Source organism: Anser anser (assembly GCF_964211835.1).
Source record: "Anser anser genome assembly, chromosome: 18".
NCBI classification, from domain to species: Eukaryota; Metazoa; Chordata; class Aves; order Anseriformes; family Anatidae; genus Anser; species Anser anser.
Window position 1 is genome coordinate 3,632,417 of NC_139739.1, and position 22,431 is coordinate 3,654,847.

A 22,431-nucleotide genomic window follows, 5' to 3' on the forward strand; every position below is an offset into this window, starting at 1 on the left:
TTTGCTGTGTCAGACACATCTTAAGTATGAAACTAGTTAACAAGTCAATATTCAGTAGCTGTCAAGGGACGTTTAAAAAAAAGAAAACCCAAGTTTTTTTATCCCTTCATTTCTCGAGTCAACTTGAAGAAGTATCCTCCCCTTCTACAGCATGCTTCCAGAACTCACCCAGTACAGGAATTACCACCAGCATCTTACATTTAGGCTTGCCTCTGTTATCAGAAGCATCCATCCTTTATAAATTTAACATCCATTTCAGATGCTGATTTTTGTGAAACAGTTCTGTTGTTCCAGAAGTAACAGATATATCCAGAGATACAGATACAATTCTAGCCTTATAATTTATATGACGCGACAATTGGTCTCTCCTTTTTCCTCCCTTTGAGGATGCTTTTCTTACAGGCAGTGCTGCAAGATGTTAACACATAGCTGTCCTTAGCTCATCCATAGTGCTATTCATAGTCCTTTTCTTCCCCAGGTCTTACCAGCAGTTAATACAAAGACATATTAGCAAATAACAATTTAAAAGATCTAGCAGGATTTTTTAAGAGAATGTTTCTGTAGCTTGAAGACTAACTTTCCTTCTTTGATGTTAACCTTTGGGATGTTGCAACACTGGAGCTGTGGATGCAGCTGTGTTAGTAACAGAATGACAGAGCCAAGGAATTGATAGTGGCAAGCGGGAGAGAACATGCAAAGAAGAGCAGGTAGGGGGAACCCATTACTGGAATAGGAACAATTCTTACAGCTCTTTTAGTATGGTTTTATTTTTTCCTCCAGGTAACACAAGTCTATGGGAAATTTAAGAGGGGTGAATGAACAGTATACACCTTCAAATCCTGAAATTAAGTGGTGGTATTTAGTTATCGATACAGGTAACATCCAGTTAGTTGTTGCTCAACCCAACCACCGAACTTAACATAGTCGGATGAGAAGAGCACTCAGGAGCTGAAGTGTATTTAAATAACCACTTGTTACAAGAATTGCTATTTCATAGAATCAGAGAATAATTTGGGTTGGAAGTGGCCTTTAAAGATCTAGTCCACCCCGCTGCTGCCAGCAGGGACATCTTGTGAATTTACTACTCCATTTTACTGAGGGTTAAGATGGAAAATACCATGTCACCCTCACAGTACAGAAGTTATTTCTACATTGATTAAAAAAACAACTGAAGTCCACATACACAGCTTGCTGTTACTAGCAATTTGGTTCACTATCTGTTGCAATAGTAATCTGTCAACATACTTCTCAAAATCCCATTGCTTTTCCTGGAATGGATGCCAAATACATCCAATGGTGGGTACATAACACATGAACATCCTCCCCCACACCCTGTCTGTGGTCTTGAGTTCTCCAATGCATAATCAGCTTCTACTGATATCACAACATTCAGGCAAGCTTCCCTTCACTACCAGAGGATTAAAAAAAAAGCCTCAAGACACACCTACTACCTGCATTACAAGTACTTTAGAGAGACGTAGCAGGTGCTAGAGCAATAGCATGCATGCCAATTTATTCTGGATCTGTATTTCCAGTTAGTCAGAACTGTGTGCAAGAATCACCCCCCGACCATTTCAAGTCGTGGAGCTGAGGAGAGCAGGCTGAGCGCCTTCCCCAACAAGCACGTGCACCGTTACTACATGGGGGTGCTGGCACTGGTAGCACTAACGGAGCCTCAAGTGAAATAATCCATGCAAGGGAGCTCGCTTCAGCCTGAAGTGATGGAACTTCTGGCCCCATTACTTACGGAAAAACTCTGTGACACTTGAATCTGGCTCCCTGAAGGTTTACAAAGTGACACGCTACGATGAATTGCTGCTCTGGCAGGAGACCCTTATTTAAAATTTGCATCAAGGTTTAAATACAGTTTACTTCTTGCCTCACTAATGAGCTCAACTGAAATATTTGGACTGCAAGACAGAAGCCTGGTTAAAGCAGACCAGAACATGCCAAGTCCTGTAAATTCCAATTGTAAAGACTTGTTAGTTTTTGTTTTTTTTTGGAATACAGTGATTGCCTAAACAAGACTCCACTTCTTGTTAGTACAATAACTTTTATTTGACATCTACAAGATCATTATCTTGTAGTTTTTTTGGACAGGTTTATACAATCTCAATTTTTCAATAGTGCAACCTGTGCAAGCAAGAAATGACAAACATTGTCCTTCACTTTCTTATAAACATCTACTATTATAGGCAAAACAAAACTTACCCATATTATAGATAAGTGACTATTCACATTTGTACATTACAATTTCTTTTAAACAGCTCCAGATAAACTCTACAATGTCTTACAACATATTAAACAGTATTCAAGTTACTGGGTAACAGAAACAGCACATACAGCGGAACCCTCAAGTGTTTCCCATTCTCTAATTTACAGCTCAAGTAAGGTTTCATCTTACAAGTGACAAATTAAATTACATTAATGAAGTAAAAAATATAAGATTGTATGCGAGATGGAAGTGAATTTGCACTTAAGTTTCCATAACCACCTCGGATTAAGGAAATGCTTCAATTTAAGGAAAAATAGGCATCCAGCCATCTTTGCAGTACACATTAGGAATACCATTAATACATTAAAAATGAACTAATTTTAATTTAAGATGTTTATCACAAAAAGAACATGTTGTAGACTCAAATATATAACCCCCAGGAGAGAACCAGAAAAAATGCAACACCTGGGTATAAACACTATAAAAATGCAATAACCAATGCTGTACAACTAAGATTGTGTTTCTCTCTGAATTCCTGTCTCGTGTATTTATCCTGTCCATGCCCGTTTCCAAAGACATGCACTGTCAAACAGAAACTGGGAAGGAACCTGAATGCATGATGTGCAACCTCTAGGTTTCATGCTTTTATAAACTTATAAATTGAAGAGAAAAACCCAATATATATTTTCTATATATATACTCAATACATGCATTCAAGGATATCTCCCACAGCAATGGCATTGATGCACTGCGTTAAACCCTGAGCACTGTATGACAAGATAAAAATAAAGCCTGCTTGGGGACTTTCAAGCATTTTCAAACAAATTGTGGTTTGTAGCTTAAAAGGCCAAAAGTAAAAGCAAACAGGAAGCACTACAGAGAGCATAAGGAAAGACAGATGCACCACCATGAACAACTGCTGGCTTTCAGTTCTACCAACCTTTTTAGATCTCTTTATTTCCCAAAGTATTTGAGAGCACACAACTGAACTGAAAAAGTTATATTTCTTTGGAATCTGTCCCTGATTTTTATGCAAGTGATATGCTTTTACAGCCTTTTCCTCAAACACCAAAGTCAACACCTGTAGTTTGTCCTCTTATGCATTGTTGAAATTGGTGATGCTTTGTGGGTGATGCTGCTGCCATATCTGCTGCTGTTGTACTGCAAGCTGTTGAGACTGGTCTGACGTCGACAGGAGGTTTACAAGGGGCGATACACAATTTGCAGGAATGATCAAACCTGAAAACAGCAAGAAATCAGTTGTTTCACAAGCATACAATTTTGTTCCTTAGAACTTCAGGCCAAAGGCTGATGATTCCACCGTTTAATTTAGGCAACACAACGGTGCCTGTTTCTAACATCAATCTAACCAAGCACAGCTACAAGCTTTGCCACGTAAAGCCAGAATTCAGCTACTGCTGCTTTTCTAGTCTCAAAGAAATTACAACAGCATGAAAATCGAAATACAAAACACCTAGTTTCAACATCTTATAAAACTGGCACTATTGTGACTTTACAGATAACGGAAAGTCAACATTTGGAAAAAAAAAAAAAAGGAGATTTCAGGCTCTAGGGTATCTATGTTATGAGAGCTTCCCTAAACGGTTTAGCAACAAGACATTACACACTTATCTCAAAGTCACTCTAAGCTACTGGTTACTTGTGTTCAAAAACCATGAAGGCAACCATTTCAAGGGCTCACTGTTACTTGTGAGAAATGGAAAAAAAGTTGAGCCCTTATTGTTTCAAGGGCAGGCTGGCTGGAACATGCTGAATTTTGGTGCTTGTGAATGAAAAGAACTGAGAGAATAAATGTTCCAAAGCCTGTCTGGAAAAAGATTCTTCCTTCTTTAACTTGAGTCAAAACAGTGTTTGTATCCCCAAATCCACATTTTAATAGTACCTTCTGCCCCTCTTCAACATACACACAAATAAGCCTTTTCTCCTGTAAGCATCTTCATAAAAAATCTCCTACATGGCTCTCAGAGGGACTTGTAAGTTACAGCCACCTTCTACCTCAAAATGGAAATAAAGGAGCAGACAAGCCACTTACCTACGATCCTCTGACCGTCTTCTGTTCTTAGACGAACTATTTGCATTTTCACATTTGTACCACTCACAGAGGCTAGAACGCCTTCTACTTTTGTCCAGACGCTCAATACTGAACCACACAAGACATAGTAAGTTCGACAGCGGAGTCCCACTTCACAAACTAATCCCAGGCCTGCCTTCTTACAATTGCCTCTCCTAGAGGAAAGAGGAGGAAAAAAAAGCTTTCAAACCAAAGTTCAGTTAAAAATAAGCCTTGAAGTTATTCAATATTATTCAGAGTTAAATAAGTGCTCCAAGTATACAGTAAATGGAGGATACTTTATCGTCCAGCCACAGAATGCTTCTGCTGGGAAAGTTTTGAGAAGTTTTTGCCTATTTATAACCTCATCTTCACAATGTACCGCTTTAAATCAAAGATACTACTCATTTAAATCCACTAAATCTGTTACATATGAAACCAGTACCTGATCAGCAAGTTTCAGAAGTTCTGATATTAACCTGAATGTTTTGCCATAGTGCTGTTCCTCTGGAATGAGGACATCAGCTGCTGAGTTCAGACACACTGCTAGAAGAGGTAGCACGAGAGCAGCTGTTGCTGAACAACTATTTTGTCTCTACATGAAGTATGAATATTCCTCCCCTCCCCCAAATAATACCTGAACTATTCTACCACAAACAAGGTCTCACAAAGACAGAACACCACAACTGATAAACCAGTTCAGGTAAAACAGCTGAAGAAAGCATCTATCTGCATACAAATACTAACCAATACGCATGTGTGCAGGTGTCTGCAGAAGAATTGTACTGCTCTAACCAGTGTGGTAGAGCATCTTCAGAAGGTACCTGGAGAAGTAATTCAAAGCAGAATTAGTAAGACTGATAAGTAAAACACATCAAGACTATAATAGAACAAATCCAATTTGTTCATTATTATGAGAAAATGGGGAGCACCAGTGGTGAAAAAGGTACGGTATTCTATAATTCCAAGAATATTCAATCAAAATGCAGTCTCGAAGGATGAACAAAATACTTAACACAGTAGAATCTCAGGAAGAATCGTGGAATTTCAGAGTTTTCCAGTAATTAACCTGATTTAAGTTTCACTTCAAAAAACAATTAAAATCAAGAAGTTGTTTTTAAACAGAAGCCAGGTATATGACCAGCCTCTAACCAAAATAATCCACTGCAGTATTTAAGAAAAAAACACAAACACATTAACAGTAAGCAGCTGAAGCTTCAAAATCATTCCTTAGAATACACCATATGTAGCTGCTTATCCAAGAACATGCCTGTACACCTTACAGAGAAGTAAGGCTTTTCCTTGCCAGCCCTGAAAAAACAACTCATTTTATATTACCACAATACAAATTACTCGTATTCAGAAAGCTTTGGATATAGCAATACTGAAAGCATGTAGCCATACTTGCAAAACCTCAGATACAGGCTGTGCTATGGAAAAACAATCCATAGCTTTGATTTGACGCAACTGTATACAAACATCAGAGAAAAAAAGAAAACTTTTTTAAGTTTGAAACTAGCATCATTTTAATAGTTACCTTCTTGTATTTCTTTTTCAGGTCTGCACATGTTTCTAGTTTGAGCTGTTTCCCAGTATTTGGTCTGTATACTAAAAAAAGCTTCTTTTTAGGATTCACTTCCTTCACGAGAATAGCGGTTTTCTTGTTATTTCTTATCTGGAAAAAAATTAAGTTTCAACATGCTGACAAGCCCTACGTTAAACAAGTCCATACTGTGTTCTTAGCCACACTTGATAATAGCATATGCTCAATAAATAATAACTTTAAGGAGTATCACTATATCAAGCTTTCCTTATAGTGAAAGCACCTGGCTTTCTTGATGAAGGTTTTAAACGAAAGCTCCTCACTTAGGCTCACAGTTCTATCCACAAATACCCAGAACTATTAAAAATGAGTGCTTCATACTTAAAGTTTGAAATAAACTTAACATGATTCTTGAAGTAAAATTAAAAGCATTCTGAATAAACTGAACAGTGATTGACTTGAACATTACATTTTTCAAACTAGACAGCTTATTTGGTTAGCCCCAAAATAGACTTCTCTGAACATAATCATAGACACAAGCAAAGGATCTTACCTGTAGTGATAAATAAAACCCATCGTCTGGACCTGTCTGTTCTGCCCAGAGCTTAGTCGCTTCATCCCAAGACATTCCTCTCTCTACGCTGATCTAGAAGAAAGCCACACAGGGGTATTTGAAAAGGAACAGGCATTCGAACAGTTACAGAAATGGGAACTAAAGGACCACAGAACCTACTATCACCAAGTGAAAGGCACGGAACCCCTCACTCAATGCAAGCTTAGCTCATCACAGTATTTTAAGAACTTACTGAAAAGCAAGTTTTACTAGTTCATACCAAAGAGGGGGAAAAAAAGGAAAAACTTACTGTGTATAATTCTACATGTCCAGAGGTAGAATATCCGGGAGTTAAAAACTTCTTAACATCTGCCTTCCTTACTTTCTCGTCCCCAGAGCCCAAATCTTAAAAGGAAAGAACAGAGTTATTCCTCTTGTCTTTTCTTACCTCATTGCAAGAACATTGAGATGTTGAGTACTCACCTAAGATGCCCATATCGTATCTTCCATTCTTTTTAGCATTTTGAATGACTGCATTTAATGTGTCAGAAAAGTACTGGAATAAAGCATTCTGCTGATGTACTTCCATACCAAGAATTCTATTCAGAAATTTTCCTATATTGTTATAATCTAAGAATAAGAAATACATACATCAGGTCAACAAAGATTAAACTTAACGACAACAAGCTTTCAATGAATATTCAAAGCATCTCAAAAGGACTACTTAAATCCATTCTTTCAGAAACGAAGAAAACATTCAGAAATTCTTCAAAGAGGTCTTTTTTTTTTTTTAAAGATAGTTACAAATTCAGTTCTGCTGTTAGGAATCCACTATCATAATATGAGCGTACAGGTGATTTTTCTTAGTGACATTCTAAAGGTAGGCTAAAAACAAATACCTTTATCAAGCGTTAGAATTCCAGATCTGTCTTCTACATTTATTAAGCCTACACCAATCAATCCTTGACGAACATCTACGGGAAAAAAAAAGTTAGATCACAGCTGCTTTGACATCTAAAAATAAACCAATGACGTAACAACTTGTTTAATCAACCTTGTTTCAAGACTGAATCCCATAACTTCGATACCCCCAAATACATTGCTAGCAATTACCACGTAATATATTGATAAGACAGAACTTCGCCTTCTGTCCTTTCAGAAAGCACAAGTAAAAAAACTACTAGTGACATTATACATGAACCCATAGGAGAACAAGATACTTTAACTTTCACCATTATCTGTTATAAAAGAGCTGTACTTAATACTTTGGCCAACCTGATACAGAACATGCGTAATATTGATTGAGAGGGTTCACTTATCTTGTTTCATATGTGAACTTCAACATTCAGCAAAAATACATAGGAATAAAATCCAGTGAGAACCAGCCGATCAGTTCAAAGAGCAACAATATTTTCTAGCTCTAGAAATACTTGCGTTTTCTGCATTGTGCAGAATGACTAAAACCAAGTAATTAAATCCAGTGGATTAAAATTACCTTTGAAGAAGTCTCCAGGAAAATCAGGTGGCGGAGAGACCATTGGGGAGTCTAAATTCACAATGGATTTCATAACAATCTCTAAAGCATTCCTGCCATACTGCATAAGAAAAAAAGTTGTTTTAACAACATGATTCAGTGTTTGTGCCTCAGCTCCAAGCATACACGGGTTAAAACAAGCATTTCTGATTCACAACGGAACTTTTCACTCTTTATTAGCTTTTCAGTTATAAGTTACACTACATAACAGCCCAGTGTTAATTTCTAATTACAATTGCCAAATTAATCTTTTAATTTTAAATGAAAAGACATCATTCACTTCTGACCTGGATTGTTAGCAGATGCAGAGAAGTAACTTACATGTGTATTTCTGCTCTATGTTTTCTGGCTATTTGTAAAGCCATGATCTTAATTCTATTTCAAGAAGAGGCCTTTCATCAGAAAGTAGTAGTTAAAAGTATAAAATGCTTCACATGAGATGGAAGAGATCCTTCCTCAACAGGTCATTTGTGGAATAAGCACCACAGCATGAACTTTCAAACAAAAATAGAACTGTCACCTTGTTGTCAAAATTGAATCTGCTGAGGTCTCGAGTTTCTGTAGCCCGTCTGTCACCATGGGTGAGGGCTCCCTGTTAAGACACACCTTTGTGATTAGAACAAATTAAGGAAACAATAATTTAAGCTCTATTTTCTCAAAAGAAGGATCAGATTTCTTGGAAGGATCAGATCTTACCAAGCTTTCCAGTCTTTTTGCAACTATGGATGCAAATCTTTGCTCTCCAGCCAACTCAGAAATTAGGAATACATACTCTGGAGCAGTCACTTGGTTGGACCTGTGAGTCCTTCCTGGATAGTTAAATAGAATCACATATATTAAATAAATTCCACTTCAATGAACATTTGAATTTTTGAGAATTAAGAAAATAGTTTAATCCTACTGAAAATCAGCTTCTGCTGTAATACAACCAATGGAAAGTGGTACAAAAAAAATAGAGTTTTGGTAACTTCATAAAGAGATTTGATATATGCAAAACAAACTAAGCTGTGGTGTAAACTTGTTCACTAGGTTTCTTTCAAAGCTTTTGAGACTATTAGCTATGACTATTAATGGAGGTGATTCTACCCCAGGTGAAGGAGATTGGAAGGGTTCCTTAAGAGGCCACTTAGTCATTCTTTACATGAATTAACTGTAAATTTAGTATTACCGAATCTGCTAGGAGAAAGATACAAGAAGAGCTATTTACCAAACTGCTGTATTGCTCTATCCGCACTCCATGGCAACTCCAGAGTCATGTGAACTCTCCGCCTCTGATTCTTAGCTCTACGGTCTGCTTGCAGTGAGATACCAGAGCTGGCAGCCTCCGAGATTATGGCAATGTTCTTTTATTAAAAAAGAAGATATTTAGTAATAAAGCCGAGATCAAGTTTCAGTTTTCAGTTTCTAAGAAAAAGATGATGTCTGGAATAGTATCACTGTCATTTGGTCTTAATATCTCAAGAAGGGAAAGAAAGAGGGGAGTGAAAAAAAGTCTGGTTCTCTATCATAGTTAGAAATGCTAACAATTTTTTTTTTTTGAGAAAGTGTTTTTCACTTTTTGGCAACACCTTTCTATGCAAATGAAAAAAGGCAGTATGTTACAGTCTTGCCATTCTAAAGGACACATTTCTCTGATGGGAAGAGGAAGAAAAGAGAAGGGACAGAGGGAGACCTGTGCAACAGCAAGCAACAGAAAAGAATTACAGAAAGTTGTGGCTAATACCGCATAAGGAAGAACACGTGGCCATTCTGGTATCTGCATTTGCCTTGAAAGAATTTAAGCTCTTGGACTGTGTGCAAGTCACTTACAGGAACATGAATATTTCCCCTCGAGTGTAATAACAGATCACAGAAGTTCCATGCAACAGCTACATTTACTTGATTTGCCCTCTTGTGGTAGCATACCCAAGTGAATCAGTTACGGTGTTTGTTTTTTCCTCCTCCTTTTATCAGCTCCAATTCTATTATTTTAGTCATTATTTCCTTTCAGAGTACAATTTAAAGGACAAAAGCTATTGCTCTTCCCAGCATTACTTCTCCATCTGTGTTAAGGTTAACAAACTCCCACCGTTTCTCATTGAAACTTCTTCTCCCCCTATTGCACCAAGTCAATCTAGTTTTTACCCCTCTCAACTGTTTGCTCTTTGTAGCAGAAGTACACCTTAATCCAGATAAAGGAATCCGGAAGACATGGAAGGTTTATCTGCTTTATAAACACATGCTGTTTCAACAAGACTAGTTTAAGGGTTCTAGCTTTCCAATTGGCACATTTGTATGTGCCTCCTAGGAACAAGCCTCCATGCCCACCCAAACAAGAGCCTGACCTATGAAGAATGCTGTAGCCACATATTAGATAGAACTACTCATCACACTGGTTTGAAAAACAGAATGCACAGCACTGAATAGGAAATGCTTTCTAGCTGGTACTTATCGTACTTAAAGTCACTTACAGTGAGATAAAAGTAGACTGAAATATTCAAGTTGTTGCTCTATGTGACTGACTCATCTAGCAAGTTCTTCTAAATCGTATTTAAGAGCTACCTTATCTCCATCCATGAACCTCTGCTTTTCTGTGATGTTCAGAATTTCAACAGGCACATCAAGTTCAGATCTTGACTCATAAGATATGCTGCCATCATCATTGCTCACAACTCTCCCTTTGCGGCCTGTCATCTTTAAAAACAAGAAGGGAATATAAACTCATTATGGTAATACCAAAATTATTACATGACCCAAACTTCAAGCAGTGATGCTATTTATTCATATACCAACCTTAAAACACAAATTACTGATTCTGAAATTTACCAAGTACAATACTCCAAGCACAAAGCTACCTTTGAGAACCTGCATTATATTTTTTGCTTGACGTCATTATCTGCTATGTGGAACACTTATTCAGAGGTGGCTCATGGAATCAAAAGTACAACAAGAACATACCTATGAAGAAACATATACTATACCACTGTCCATAGCGGAGCTGTTAGTCATCAAATAATTCTACAGACTACTGTTGAAGTTATGTCTTAAAATGAAGAGTCTAATGCCTGTCAGAAGTGAAGAAAAGCTGTCACATACTAAGAGCTTGCTATTTTTACTCCTGACAACAGCAACTGGGGACATATAAAAATGCTCACAACTCCAGAGGACTCCAAAGGTACTAAGAAAATGAGCTGAAATGGTAGCTGAGATTGTCAATAATTTTAACAGGGTCTTTTAAATCATGATGATGTTTCTACCTGAAAGGGACAGGTAGCTTAGAGACATGTTCCTAAGATTTTTGAGAAAGAGATACGATCGCTCATCTGACTTTCCACAAATTCGGTTTTATTATACAGGTTCTTAATCTTTATTGCTCTTATGTACCAGCTTCAAACTGACAACAGCTAGTTTGAACTATATACCACTATTAAGAGAAACAGGAACTAGTGTTATTTATCTAATAAGAAGCTACCACCAGTCTCAGAAATAACCTGTTTATCCATCAGAACTCTTGCCTGTATTCCAGTAAAATCTTCCAAGTTTCTCCTTCACGCAGGGGCATTCAGCAAAACTAGGTTATATTCTCATACCTGTGAGATGTCTAAAACTGATGAACAACTTCTCTTTTCAGATACTTAGGCAATACATTATCTTGAATGACAACAGTGATTTACTGCTGCCAGATCAGTAACATACAGCTGCAGTAGAAAAAACATCATTTTCTCTGACCGTAAACATCAGCCTACCTCTGCAACATTTTCAGGACCACCCAGTTCATCTATAAGCTCATCCAGTGTATTAGGTGGAAGATCTTCAGCCAGCTTTTCCAGTTTATCAAGCAGTTCCTTCTTCATTTGTTGGGCCCTTTCAACAGCATCCTGACTTGTTACAAAGCTGCTGTTTGTGTTACTGTTTGCTGAAAATTAAGAGGAAAACCTTTGATTAGAATTTCACTGATGAATTGCTAAGGTGAACCAAACAAGTGAATTCCAAAGAAATTTATTCTTACCTGATGTGTTGGTGCTAGAAGTAGTGGTACCAACAGTGGAAGTAAAACAGCTAGGTCGTTTTGAGCCAAGACCAGAAGCTAATAAGGCACTTTGAATAGAATCTGGGTCTATACTTTTCTTCTTTTTCTTGTCTTTATTTTTTTTATGCTCTTTTCTAATTAGCCAGGGATCTACGATTAAATGAAATATTTTCAAAAAGTTTACAAGTATTTAACAGAAAAATGCATCCCTTCCTTTGAAAACCAATGTTCTCATTACAAAAGGTGACTTACAGAAGCCTGAACTTTAGTGTGTAAAAATCTGCTGAAGAGATGCAGATCACTCTAGAACTAATTCCTGTCTCAGTAGGATTTAACTACACACTTATCATTTGCAATCATATTTTTGGCTCACTGAAATATTTAAGACTTTACGCTTACTATATACAAGTACAGATACTTCCTTCATGAAGCGCTTAAACTGCCTTACCATCTTCATCATCTTCACTGGATTCATCTCTGAATGGATTGAAGTCATCATCATCTCCAGAACTCAAAAATCTGAGGCTCTCATTATCACTTTCTTCATTGTCTGAAGCATCAGACTCGCTTTCACTCTCATCAGAGCTGCTACCTGCAAGGCCACCTGTTTTACGAGCTTTTTTGGCTTCTCTGCTTACTTCTTCACCTAATTCCATCACCACCCCAGGACAAAAAGGTAAAAAAGTTAGTTTAGACCTTGTAGTCTACTTTTGACATTTGTTTTCACAGCCACTACGTACAAACTGAAAAAATATTCAACATTAAAAACAAAACTGTTTAAAATAAATAAAGTTTTTTTTTTAAAATAAATAAAGTTTTTCCAGTAAGCCCTCCCCCCAGCACTTTTAAAATCACTTTTTTTTGGTAAAACTACCACCAGCCTGTGGAAAGAGGGTACCAGGCTTCTCTTTTCTTAGTCATGAGAACAAGGAAGCAGTTATTTGCTTGACTGCATCAGGAAGTGGTCTGATATACAAGCTGCTTTGGGACACAATCCCACACTAGTTATCAGCCCAATTTTTGAATGAAGTAATAACTAAAATTTACAGACTGTATTATTTTGGCAGCTGTTTTAAATCTATTAACAGAAATTTGTAACAGAAGTCTTAGAGACCTGTAATACACACTCTTTCCTGAATATTGGTACTGATACTTACATTCCCATAATTTATTTTTTCCCCTCAGAGTTCACTTTTCAGCAGTTGTAAAACTGCTATTTTCACTATGATACTAGTGTAGCAACTCAAGTGTTACCTTTCCGTTTCTTTATTTTGTTCTCCTTGCAAGGGCTGTCTCTGGGTGAATTGTTGTTGCTTTGAGCAGTCAAGTCAATTCCCAACAAGCTAAACAGTTTCTTCCTGTCAGGAGCTGGAAAGTGCTTTTCAATAAGAGACTGGAATACTCCTCTGTTTAAGGAAAAGAAAGTTCAGTCCAATTTGCATTCATCTAAAGTAGAAACTTGTAACATTTGAACAGCTTGACTTCTGTGAAGAATTATTCCTCATGAATGCAATTACAGATGCACCCTGTATAATTATCACCCATGTTACTGTGTTTGTCACCCTCTAAAAAACAGTGGTAGGAGACATTTACTTTACAGCACTGTTACTTTTAACTCATTAAATTGGATTTTGGTGTCAAGTGTTATTGCTACTGACATTTTCTTACCGCTCAACGTTTAAATGATAGATTAACTTAAATTATTAAGATCTTCAGCAAGGTAGTCTCAGGGTTGGATCTGGCTCATCTGATAAAAGTTCTTCTGTAAATGCAACATGCACTTGACACATTTACCCTCCCTCCCACTTTGAGGTAGAACAGTACCAGCTGTTCCACCTGAAAGCATCATTTAACATGGCATCAGCAGAACCAGGAACTAAAGAACGACTCATATAAGTAATCCTGTCAGACTTCACATACAGGCAGCTTAAGCACAAATTGCTACATGTATTCCAGTTTTCCAGACACTTTGCTAAAGCGCAATTCTGACAAACATCATATCTTACTTTGCTGTAGAAACAAAGTCATTCAGTTCACCACCACCTTCCTCCAAAGCTTCTAGCGTCCTTGCTTCTCCTGTTGACTGCAGGCCAATAACAACACACTAAAAGACAAATTAACGCAAGGTACACGTTTCAATACCAGAGAGTACAAAAGCATGTTCCTACCATGCCTTTTAAAATATTTGTTATAAACAAAAATATTTAGAGGTAAGTCTTCATCAACTTACTTTCCCATTTTTGATTTCTTCCCGAGCTAGCTGCACCACCCTCTTCACTTTAGATGCTATGCAAAGGTACTTGAAAAACCTCTGATGAGCTGACCAAAATTGACCCCACATAGACTTTTTCATTCGTTGTTCTGCATCAATAAGATCAGCCGCTTGTTGAAACCTTTCTCTAGCGCTGACCCACTGAAAAAGAGAATGTTAATTGCTTTGTGTGTCACATTTCAAGGCTATATAGATACATTCTTTAGTATCCAAATAAAGATAGAACTGTAAAGTTAGGATACTATGGGACTGCAAGTCAAGAAACTCCTTGTACATCAAAGCTCACAAAAAAGAAGTTATGGCTGAGTAAAGTCAAAATGTAATTACTTTCATAATGAAAAGCAGATATTTACATTACTGCCAATGCAAATACACAGTTTTTTCTAATTATCTACTTTCTCCATTAATATATTCAGGCTACAAAAGCCAAGAGAACTGCCCATAATTAGGCATAAGCAACAACCAAAAAAAAAAAAAACTACTGCTTTCACATTTACAATGTTTTGTTATACCCTTTAAAACTTGTCTAAGACAAGAACGTTAAAGTAAGACTTCTGCATGCTTTTAAGTAAGCTTTGGATACGAGTCTAATGACTTTTAAACAACTTCATAAAGTAAAATGCTGTTTTGAAGTTGATGTTATAGCTGTCAAAGAACAATTTTAATTATTGTAGCTATGCAGCATGAATACTGAGTCATGCTTAAGCATTTATTCAGCAGGTAAAGACCCTGTTCATTTTAAGCTATGTCCAAGGAACAATTAAGCTGTGTCAGGAAGTTCAGATTCCCTATTAGGAAAAAGTTCTTCACTGAGAGGATGGCAAAGCACTGGAACAAACATCCCAGGCAGGAAGGAGGATCACGGCTCTAAGCCTGTGTTCAAGAAGCATTTGGACAACGCTCTTACATATATGGCTTAACTCTTACGTTGAGCTATGTAGAGTCAGGAGTTGGGCTCTATGATGGGTCCTTTCCAACTCAGGATATTCTCATTCTAATATTTTTCCTAATACAGTGGTGACGGTGTACTAGAAAGTGTACAAATGAATGTGTTTTGTGGACAACGTTAGGAACAAGAGATAACCAGCCAAGAAATAAACAAAAACATTAAAGGCAACGACAGCTTTGCCAATTTAGACTTGATCCACTGCACACGTAAAACTACCGTCCTGCACTGTTTTAACTACAAGCACAGCTCTACCATACTGCTTCCGTGAAGAAGTGTGTGCAGTCTCTCTGTCTAGTGCTTTTGCAGCTTGTTTTCATCTCAGTTGCCTAAAGAGGGAGGACTGGAGCAACTATAACCAGCAGGAGAACAGCGTAATCTAAGGCAACAGTGACCAAGGTCTCTGAAGCGCTGCAAGAGGGCTGCGGATCTGTCAGATACTGGAAGATGCACCCTAAACTACAGCTTTTATGACTCCAAACAAGAACTAGCAGCTTTTGCCGAAGTCTTAAATGCAAATCTTTACACTAAGATGGTACAAGTAGATGCCATTCCTGTCTCTCAACAAGCAACACGACTATATTTTATTTCAGAAGCATTTAAGTTTAATGCAAGTAACTTCAACCTCTCAGAACTCAAGACAGAAGCAAATTTAAAGAAGCATTCTTACCAGTTTCACAGATTTATTGTACATTTTAACATATTCCTGTGAAAGCAGAACTTCATCAATTTTGAAAGTTACACCTGAAAAACTCAACTGTCTAGCTATGTACATTCCTCTCAGTTTCATATCCATAGCAACTATTTCCATGGCACCAACACCTCTAAAATAAAACAAAAAGTGAATGTTAGCATTTTCAAGAGCAATGATTTGTTAAAAACACAAAACAAAATTCAAGTGCTTTACAAATAAATAGCATGCTTACAAATGTGGAGGAATGTTTTCAAAATCATTAGGAGTGTTTAACTAAACAATACTAATAAAGAAGGTCTCGAAATCTAGCCTCCACATAAAACTACATCCCTGCTCCATGAGTACTATGTGTACTCCAGCAGGTATAAAACACTCAGATAGCTACTTTTTCCCCAAAAATGATCCAGCATGCATTAGGATATCAACTTATTAACTGTAAGTGAACAAAGAAGTTGGTCCAAACATATAACAATATTTTATTGCAATTTTATGAACTCCAATGAGGACTTAAAATAATGGATACAAACTATATTAAGTTATTCAGATTTATGCTGGTATGAAAATAATTAAGTTACCTAGTAACTTAAGTTCTCTTCAACAGAAACGCACCTTTAGCAATACCTCAAGAGCACTGAAGTCAATTGCAAAGCTAAGCTACTCACAAGCTCAGGCCTGTAATTTCATTATTGCTCATTTGATGCATACTCAGTAATAAAGCGGAGACTACACTTGCACAGTCTAGAAAAAGCATGCATCATGTAGATGGTATGTGAGAAGATGCATACTAAGCCCTATTGTAGCATTCTGAAGTGTTCAAAAATCCTTGTCAAGTAGGCAAAACAGAATATATTAAAATGCTCACCTACCAAAGAATGCAGCAGTGGCATTATCTCCCAACCTCGCACATTTAGTTTTCTTTAAAAGGTCTGAAATACGAAGTACCTTTCAACAGCACACGTCATTTCTCTGAACTGGGTTCTTATACCAGAAAGCTTAAGAACAAGACTTCTTACTGTTAAGCTGCCTAAGCTGAGCGCATAAACATTAGAGGGCTTTTGCATATAGGGAGACACTGACTATACCGAGCGTACTTGGTATACACAGTGTGTTTTCATGATTAGCAGCAAAACATTTTCACCTCATACCACCACCCATGTTTTGAGAGGGCTATTCTCCTAGCCGGCTTCTAAAGCTCTCAAAGTCTTCTGCACGTAAGGGAAGCATCTCATCTTTCACCACGTAAGATAAATTACATTTTTGCTAGATTTAGAAGCTAGAGGCAGAAAGTCCTTAGTGACTGGATGAGTTTGAGAAGGACTCTGTGCGAGCAAAGACAAAGGAACTGGAAAGCACATTCAATCACAACCATATGTGTTCTTGCTATAGCTCTTCAAATTATTACCTTCTTTCGACAGCCTGAATAAAGTCACTGAATTCCCTAAATGGAGTTCCTTCACCCCATATTCCAAGACGGTTCATGTATGCCATATTTCTTGGCTCAGATGCACCTAGGAGAAGAACACACTTTGTACCAGTGCCAGTAAAAGCACACAGACATTTAATGCTAACCAAGTAGTACATACCTGTGGCACTAGCATAAACAACCCTAGCTTTTGGAAGTTTATTTTGAAGTTCCAGTACAGCCAGACCTGTTTTTGTCGGTTTTGATGAACCAACAGGACACAGATTCTTGGCTTTATGACACTCATCAAATACAATCTGAACCATAATTAAGGAAAAGGTTTGTTACACTGATTTTTTTGTGTGAACTTAGAGTTAAGAAGAGAAAACAAGAAAGTCTACTAATTAGAGATAGGTTACAACAGTAAATTGCACTTTTTACTAGTCACATTTAACAACTTTAGGAAAAATATTTAGCTAGTATTTAATAGCACAACTACCCATACTCTTCAGAATTGAATCCGTTAGTGTCGTCGATACTCCCAGACAAAAACACTTAATATACTGGAGAAAGGGAATGTGTAAGCTTAAGATTCTTAAATACCATTTTAATTTTGTGTTCTTTATAGAAAATGCAAAAGCTCATCTCTTGTACAAGAGTTGTGTAGTAACAATATGACGGTCGTAGACTGCCATGAAGTTTTTAAGACTTCAAGTCTACTGTCAAAGCATCAATGCAATTCATTACTGTGTGACAGTACTGTGAGAAAGAACAAATACAAAAGTACCAGAAAATAAAAACATGGGATTGTCTTTAAGGATGTGTGCTCAAACAACAGCTTTGCTACAACCAACTCCAGATAAAGGATACGACTCCATCAAAGTCTTCACCACACCAGTGAAGAAGCTGCTTTAATCTGGTCTTGTATTTACCACCAGACTGACTTTCACCAATAAGAGAGGAATATGTGGCAAAAATGACACCCTTCTTCACACTTCCATTGTGTTTGGAAGAAATCTTCCCATACTTGAACTGCCATAGAGATAAGAAAAATTATTCAAGGGATTCCTCCTCAGGACCATCTCTACCATATGACTACGGCATGCTGGTGTTCTTAACCTTATGGTTTGTGTACTTTGAAACCCCTGGACCCTACATCGCGCTTAGGGTATATCTGGCTTATGGGAAGTTGGTTAAGAGGTTTTACAGCACTCTGCTTAAACATATACTTAAGAAAGACTAGATCTGAGGCCTCGAAGATTAACAGCCAAGTTCTTCAACTTGACGGTTTCCTTAAAGACAATTAACATTTTTGTTCCAATGCATTCCTTAAAGCTATTTAGAAAGCGTATTTATGGCTGCTACTATAACTGACAATTTCTAGAAGCTTTACTGTATTTTAGAAAAAAGCAAAAATACTAACTCAAAAGGAATTTTAAGTTCAGACAGTGAACTCAACCACTAATCACACTTCACAATTTATGTAAGTGGCTAATCCTAAGCAGACAGCACAGAAAATAACTTCATGCGCTGCTGCTGCTTTAATACATTCTGAGAAAGTCTATTATACAATAATTATACACAAAGTGTACTACATACAAAATCTGCACTGGTGGGGTAAAAATGAAAAAGTGCTACAAAGTCTACGTGATTTAAGGATTATTTCAACTTCTAGAAGACACTCTACTAGTAGTATCAGTAGTGGTTTGAAGAATAATGTTTAAAAGTCGCATGGTAAGATTTAATCCTACAAGGGGCCTATTTACATGATTATCTTAAAGCACTGCATGGTTCTCACAAGATTAAGGCCTGTCAAACAAGACCTCGACAGCAGTTTTATTGAAATCAGTACGTTCTTGCTCTTAAAACAGTTAACATGCACAACTTGTCACACAAGCGTACCTAAAGTTTTGCCTCAACTGTACATAGTAAAAAGTTTCCACACCTTGTTTAATGAATGAACCAAAATGTTTTTTGCTCCAATATCTCTCAAATCTCTTTCAGCATCATATTTCAGATCATTCGACACGCTAAACCTGAAGATATAAAAAAGCATTTAAGTTACAGCAGTTCAAAAAGCAGTTGCTAAAACATTTCTCAGAAGAGATTACACTGAATTTAAGTGCTATAGTTACTACAGTGTCTGCTCTAACAAGTCCTTACACACTTACCAGACTGCTCTTTTTCTGCCTAACAAGTAATTTTCATAGATTATCCCAGCTATGGTCCTTCCTTTTCCTACACCAGCACCATCACCTATCAAGAATCCAGCTCTGTCTCCATTGGGCAGGAATGTTTCATGTTGCTGTAGGAGAAAACAAAAACTTGTACTCATTCTCCAAAACACATCACTGCGGATTGTCATAAATAAGCCAACATAAGAAACATCCTATCGGATGAGACCAGTGGTCCACCCCACCAAGCAGTTTCTGACAGCATGAAGAGGTTTTATTGAGAGAGAGCATATGAGCTTGACTGCTCTACGTGGTCCTGATCCCTGCCTCCTTTCCTCAGCACCTGGAACTGCTGTAAAGGATGTGCATCTGTCTAAGTCCTTTTAGCATCCACTAATAGATCTTTTTTTTTCAAACCCTTCAATACAGTCACTGCTTACTGTGTAAACATTCTCTTATCAGTTTCATCAAGCTCCCATTTGTGCCCATTTTGTGGAATCTGATGAACAGTTCCACTGCCTTCTTGATTATGTAAATCTTGATTTTCATCCCCCTTTATTCTTCCCTCTTCTCCAGCCTTAGGCCTAGCCTTTAAGTCTCTTTTTCAGGAAGCAACTTCTTCCTATGACCATTTTAGTTGTCCTCTAACCTTCACTACCTTCCTGATTTACAGAGAGCTGCATAGCCAGTATCAGACATGTGCCCACTGAAGTTTTTAATACAGCAGTAAAACACACAGAAGAGATGTAACATCTAGCATACCTGGGCTGCGTAAGTGATCGCTTCAAGTTGCAAAGCTGACAACCAGCCATTATCAATTGTTTCTTCTGATATCGATGTCTGGTACCACACATCAGGAGGAGTTACACTGGATAATGAGCTGGTTTCCACTACCGGGTCAGGATGACGTAGACCGATTTTTACTGGTTGGAAAAGTAAGGGGAGGAAGGAAGAGGATGAGAACATCATAAACAGATCTGTTGCTACAGAAAAGGTTGGTTTATTTACTAAAACAAACTGCAGTTGACCACTGCAAAGGTTGAACTCAAGAAATACGCTTCAATGTTTACTCAAGTCTAAGTTGCTTTAAATTATCACATACAAAGGAATACATCAACCTGGGTTTACATAACCGCAATTCTTAACTGTTTCTCTTTTAACCACCTTCCCCCAATTTTAATGAAGTTGTACAAAAGCTCATTGTATAGAAAATTAAAAATATTTATGTACTCGATATGTTTGAAACTGCCCTGAACTTTGCCTTCTCCAAAAAATAGAGGCAGCCTCAAATGTCAGAATCACAAAAGCAACATTCTTCTCACTATTTATACAGGGCTGTTTTTAAGTAGTACAAGAAGAGAAAAGATTTAGAACAGACATGGTTTAATTACTGACAGATATCTCTGACAATAAAAATTAACCATTTAGCTGCAAACCCCATACAATTTTTTTGCTTTACTTTTAGAGCTGATCATCAAGCAACTAGTAAACAAGATTAGGCCTTTTTGTCACTAATTCCAATAAAGAGGGGAAAGGAGAAAAGAGAGGAGATGGCAATTAACAGCTGTAAGAGATGCGCTTCCTTTTTAGAAGAACAAAAAGGCAATTCTAAGAAATAAAAGTCAGGAACAATACAGGAAGAAAGCACTTAGGGTAAACTTCACACTGAAAGACTCAAAATGGATTTTAAGGATAGTAGTGACCACTCAAACTTTTTATAAGAAATTCCTCTGCTGAGACAGAAAACTTAAAGGTAAAAAACCCGATTTCAGTTCAACTCTATTTATGAAACAGGCACTGCTCAATGAACTCCTTTTCTGTTAAGGAAAGGAACATTACCTTCCAAAACTAAGTGCTATAGAAGAAAAAAATCCTAGGGAAAAAAAACCACCATAAATTCAGATTTTTTCTTCATTCAGATAGAAACCTATAGGACTTATGGTGTCTGCTATTCACTCCTCTATAAGTACTAAAGATATCATCACATTTCAGCATTTTAATGCATTTAAGCTTTAGGTCATACATTTTATTGGCATATACTCAGCGTAAGTTTCTGCATGGCCCATTTCTTCTTCATCTTCTTCCTCAGGTTCCTCCTCCTCTTTTACTGCTGGCACTTTCTAGAACAGAGGAATATCTGCATTAGAGTACTAATAATGTGCTGTTTGACTATGTCCTGAAAATTAAACTGAGAAACGTAATGAACATAAACTTGCACTTGACTGTTTTCTTAGCACATGTAATAAAGCAGCTGGGCAAACTACAGAAGGAAACGTACATCTCTTAGGCTCTGAAGAAATCTTCAAACACAACATCATGGAGCTTCCTCTCCCGTATAGAGGGAATCACTACTACAGCATTTTAAATCCAAGCTATGACTTAAAGAAAACAACAAGTTAAAAACCTAACTTTCAGGTACTCCTGTGAAGTCTCTTCTAGTTGCACATTCATTGCACAATTTCACACCTTCAGGGAACAGTTACGATAGTTACCACAGTTATATCCAGTATTCTCCCAAACTTGACAGTTATCCATTTTTACTGTGATTTTGGTTAACGTAAATATACTAATATTTTAAAACACTCTCTAGACAACAACTCAAAGTCTTTCACAATTAATATTTAATATTTGCCCAAAGAAAATTTTTTGTGCCAGTTACTGAGGAGCACTGCTCATCACAAATTTCAACCCAATTCCATCAGTGATGATGATGAAACTCTAAAATACGTTCTGGTGCTGTAAACATCTATTAAAATTTAAGGCTATTGAATGATACTCTATTTACATCTTAAATCAAACCACCCAAAACGTCAGTCATGCTAGAGAAAGTCTCCTAGTTTCCTTGTTGCTAGTTACACAGAGATACTTTAAAAGAAGAAGGTCTTAAAAACACACAGCGAGCGAGGTGTTTATCAGCTTTAACTGGAGCACATCCTTTCGCGTCCACACAGCGAGGTCCTGTTAAAGGTAACTTCAAGAAATTGCCATTTAGTATGCAGGCTGCCTGGTCTACACAGC

The 22,431-nt window shown here is 37.2% G+C and overlaps 1 protein-coding gene across 5 annotated transcripts in view; it reads right to left on the bottom strand.

The window, feature by feature from the left end:
- Positions 1-2,036: 2,036 nt before the first annotated feature.
- The window catches only part of SBNO1 (strawberry notch homolog 1), a 31,014-nt gene continuing 10,619 nt past the window's right edge, over positions 2,037-22,431 (bottom strand). For all 5 annotated transcript variants that reach the window (XM_083804434.1, XM_083804431.1, XM_083804432.1 and 2 more), the window contains 27 exons: positions 21,437-21,533; positions 20,176-20,336; positions 19,411-19,544; positions 19,185-19,275; positions 18,110-18,271; positions 17,421-17,556; positions 17,240-17,345; positions 15,814-15,967; positions 14,156-14,338; positions 13,932-14,029; positions 13,180-13,331; positions 12,374-12,571; positions 11,905-12,075; positions 11,642-11,811; positions 10,458-10,589; positions 9,124-9,259; positions 8,613-8,725; positions 8,437-8,508; positions 7,878-7,977; positions 7,282-7,356; positions 6,866-7,012; positions 6,693-6,787; positions 6,383-6,475; positions 5,824-5,961; positions 5,034-5,110; positions 4,269-4,462; positions 2,037-3,454 (listed from right to left, as the gene is read on the bottom strand). In XM_083804434.1, coding sequence (XP_083660560.1) covers positions 3,312-3,454; positions 4,269-4,462; positions 5,034-5,110; positions 5,824-5,961; positions 6,383-6,475; positions 6,693-6,787; positions 6,866-7,012; positions 7,282-7,356; positions 7,878-7,977; positions 8,437-8,508; positions 8,613-8,725; positions 9,124-9,259; positions 10,458-10,589; positions 11,642-11,811; positions 11,905-12,075; positions 12,374-12,571; positions 13,180-13,331; positions 13,932-14,029; positions 14,156-14,338; positions 15,814-15,967; positions 17,240-17,345; positions 17,421-17,556; positions 18,110-18,271; positions 19,185-19,275; positions 19,411-19,544; positions 20,176-20,336; positions 21,437-21,533 — 3,528 coding nt within the window. In that variant the 3' untranslated portion in view covers positions 2,037-3,311. The remainder of the gene's footprint in view (positions 3,455-4,268; positions 4,463-5,033; positions 5,111-5,823; positions 5,962-6,382; positions 6,476-6,692; positions 6,788-6,865; positions 7,013-7,281; positions 7,357-7,877; positions 7,978-8,436; positions 8,509-8,612; positions 8,726-9,123; positions 9,260-10,457; positions 10,590-11,641; positions 11,812-11,904; positions 12,076-12,373; positions 12,572-13,179; positions 13,332-13,931; positions 14,030-14,155; positions 14,339-15,813; positions 15,968-17,239; positions 17,346-17,420; positions 17,557-18,109; positions 18,272-19,184; positions 19,276-19,410; positions 19,545-20,175; positions 20,337-21,436; positions 21,534-22,431) is intronic.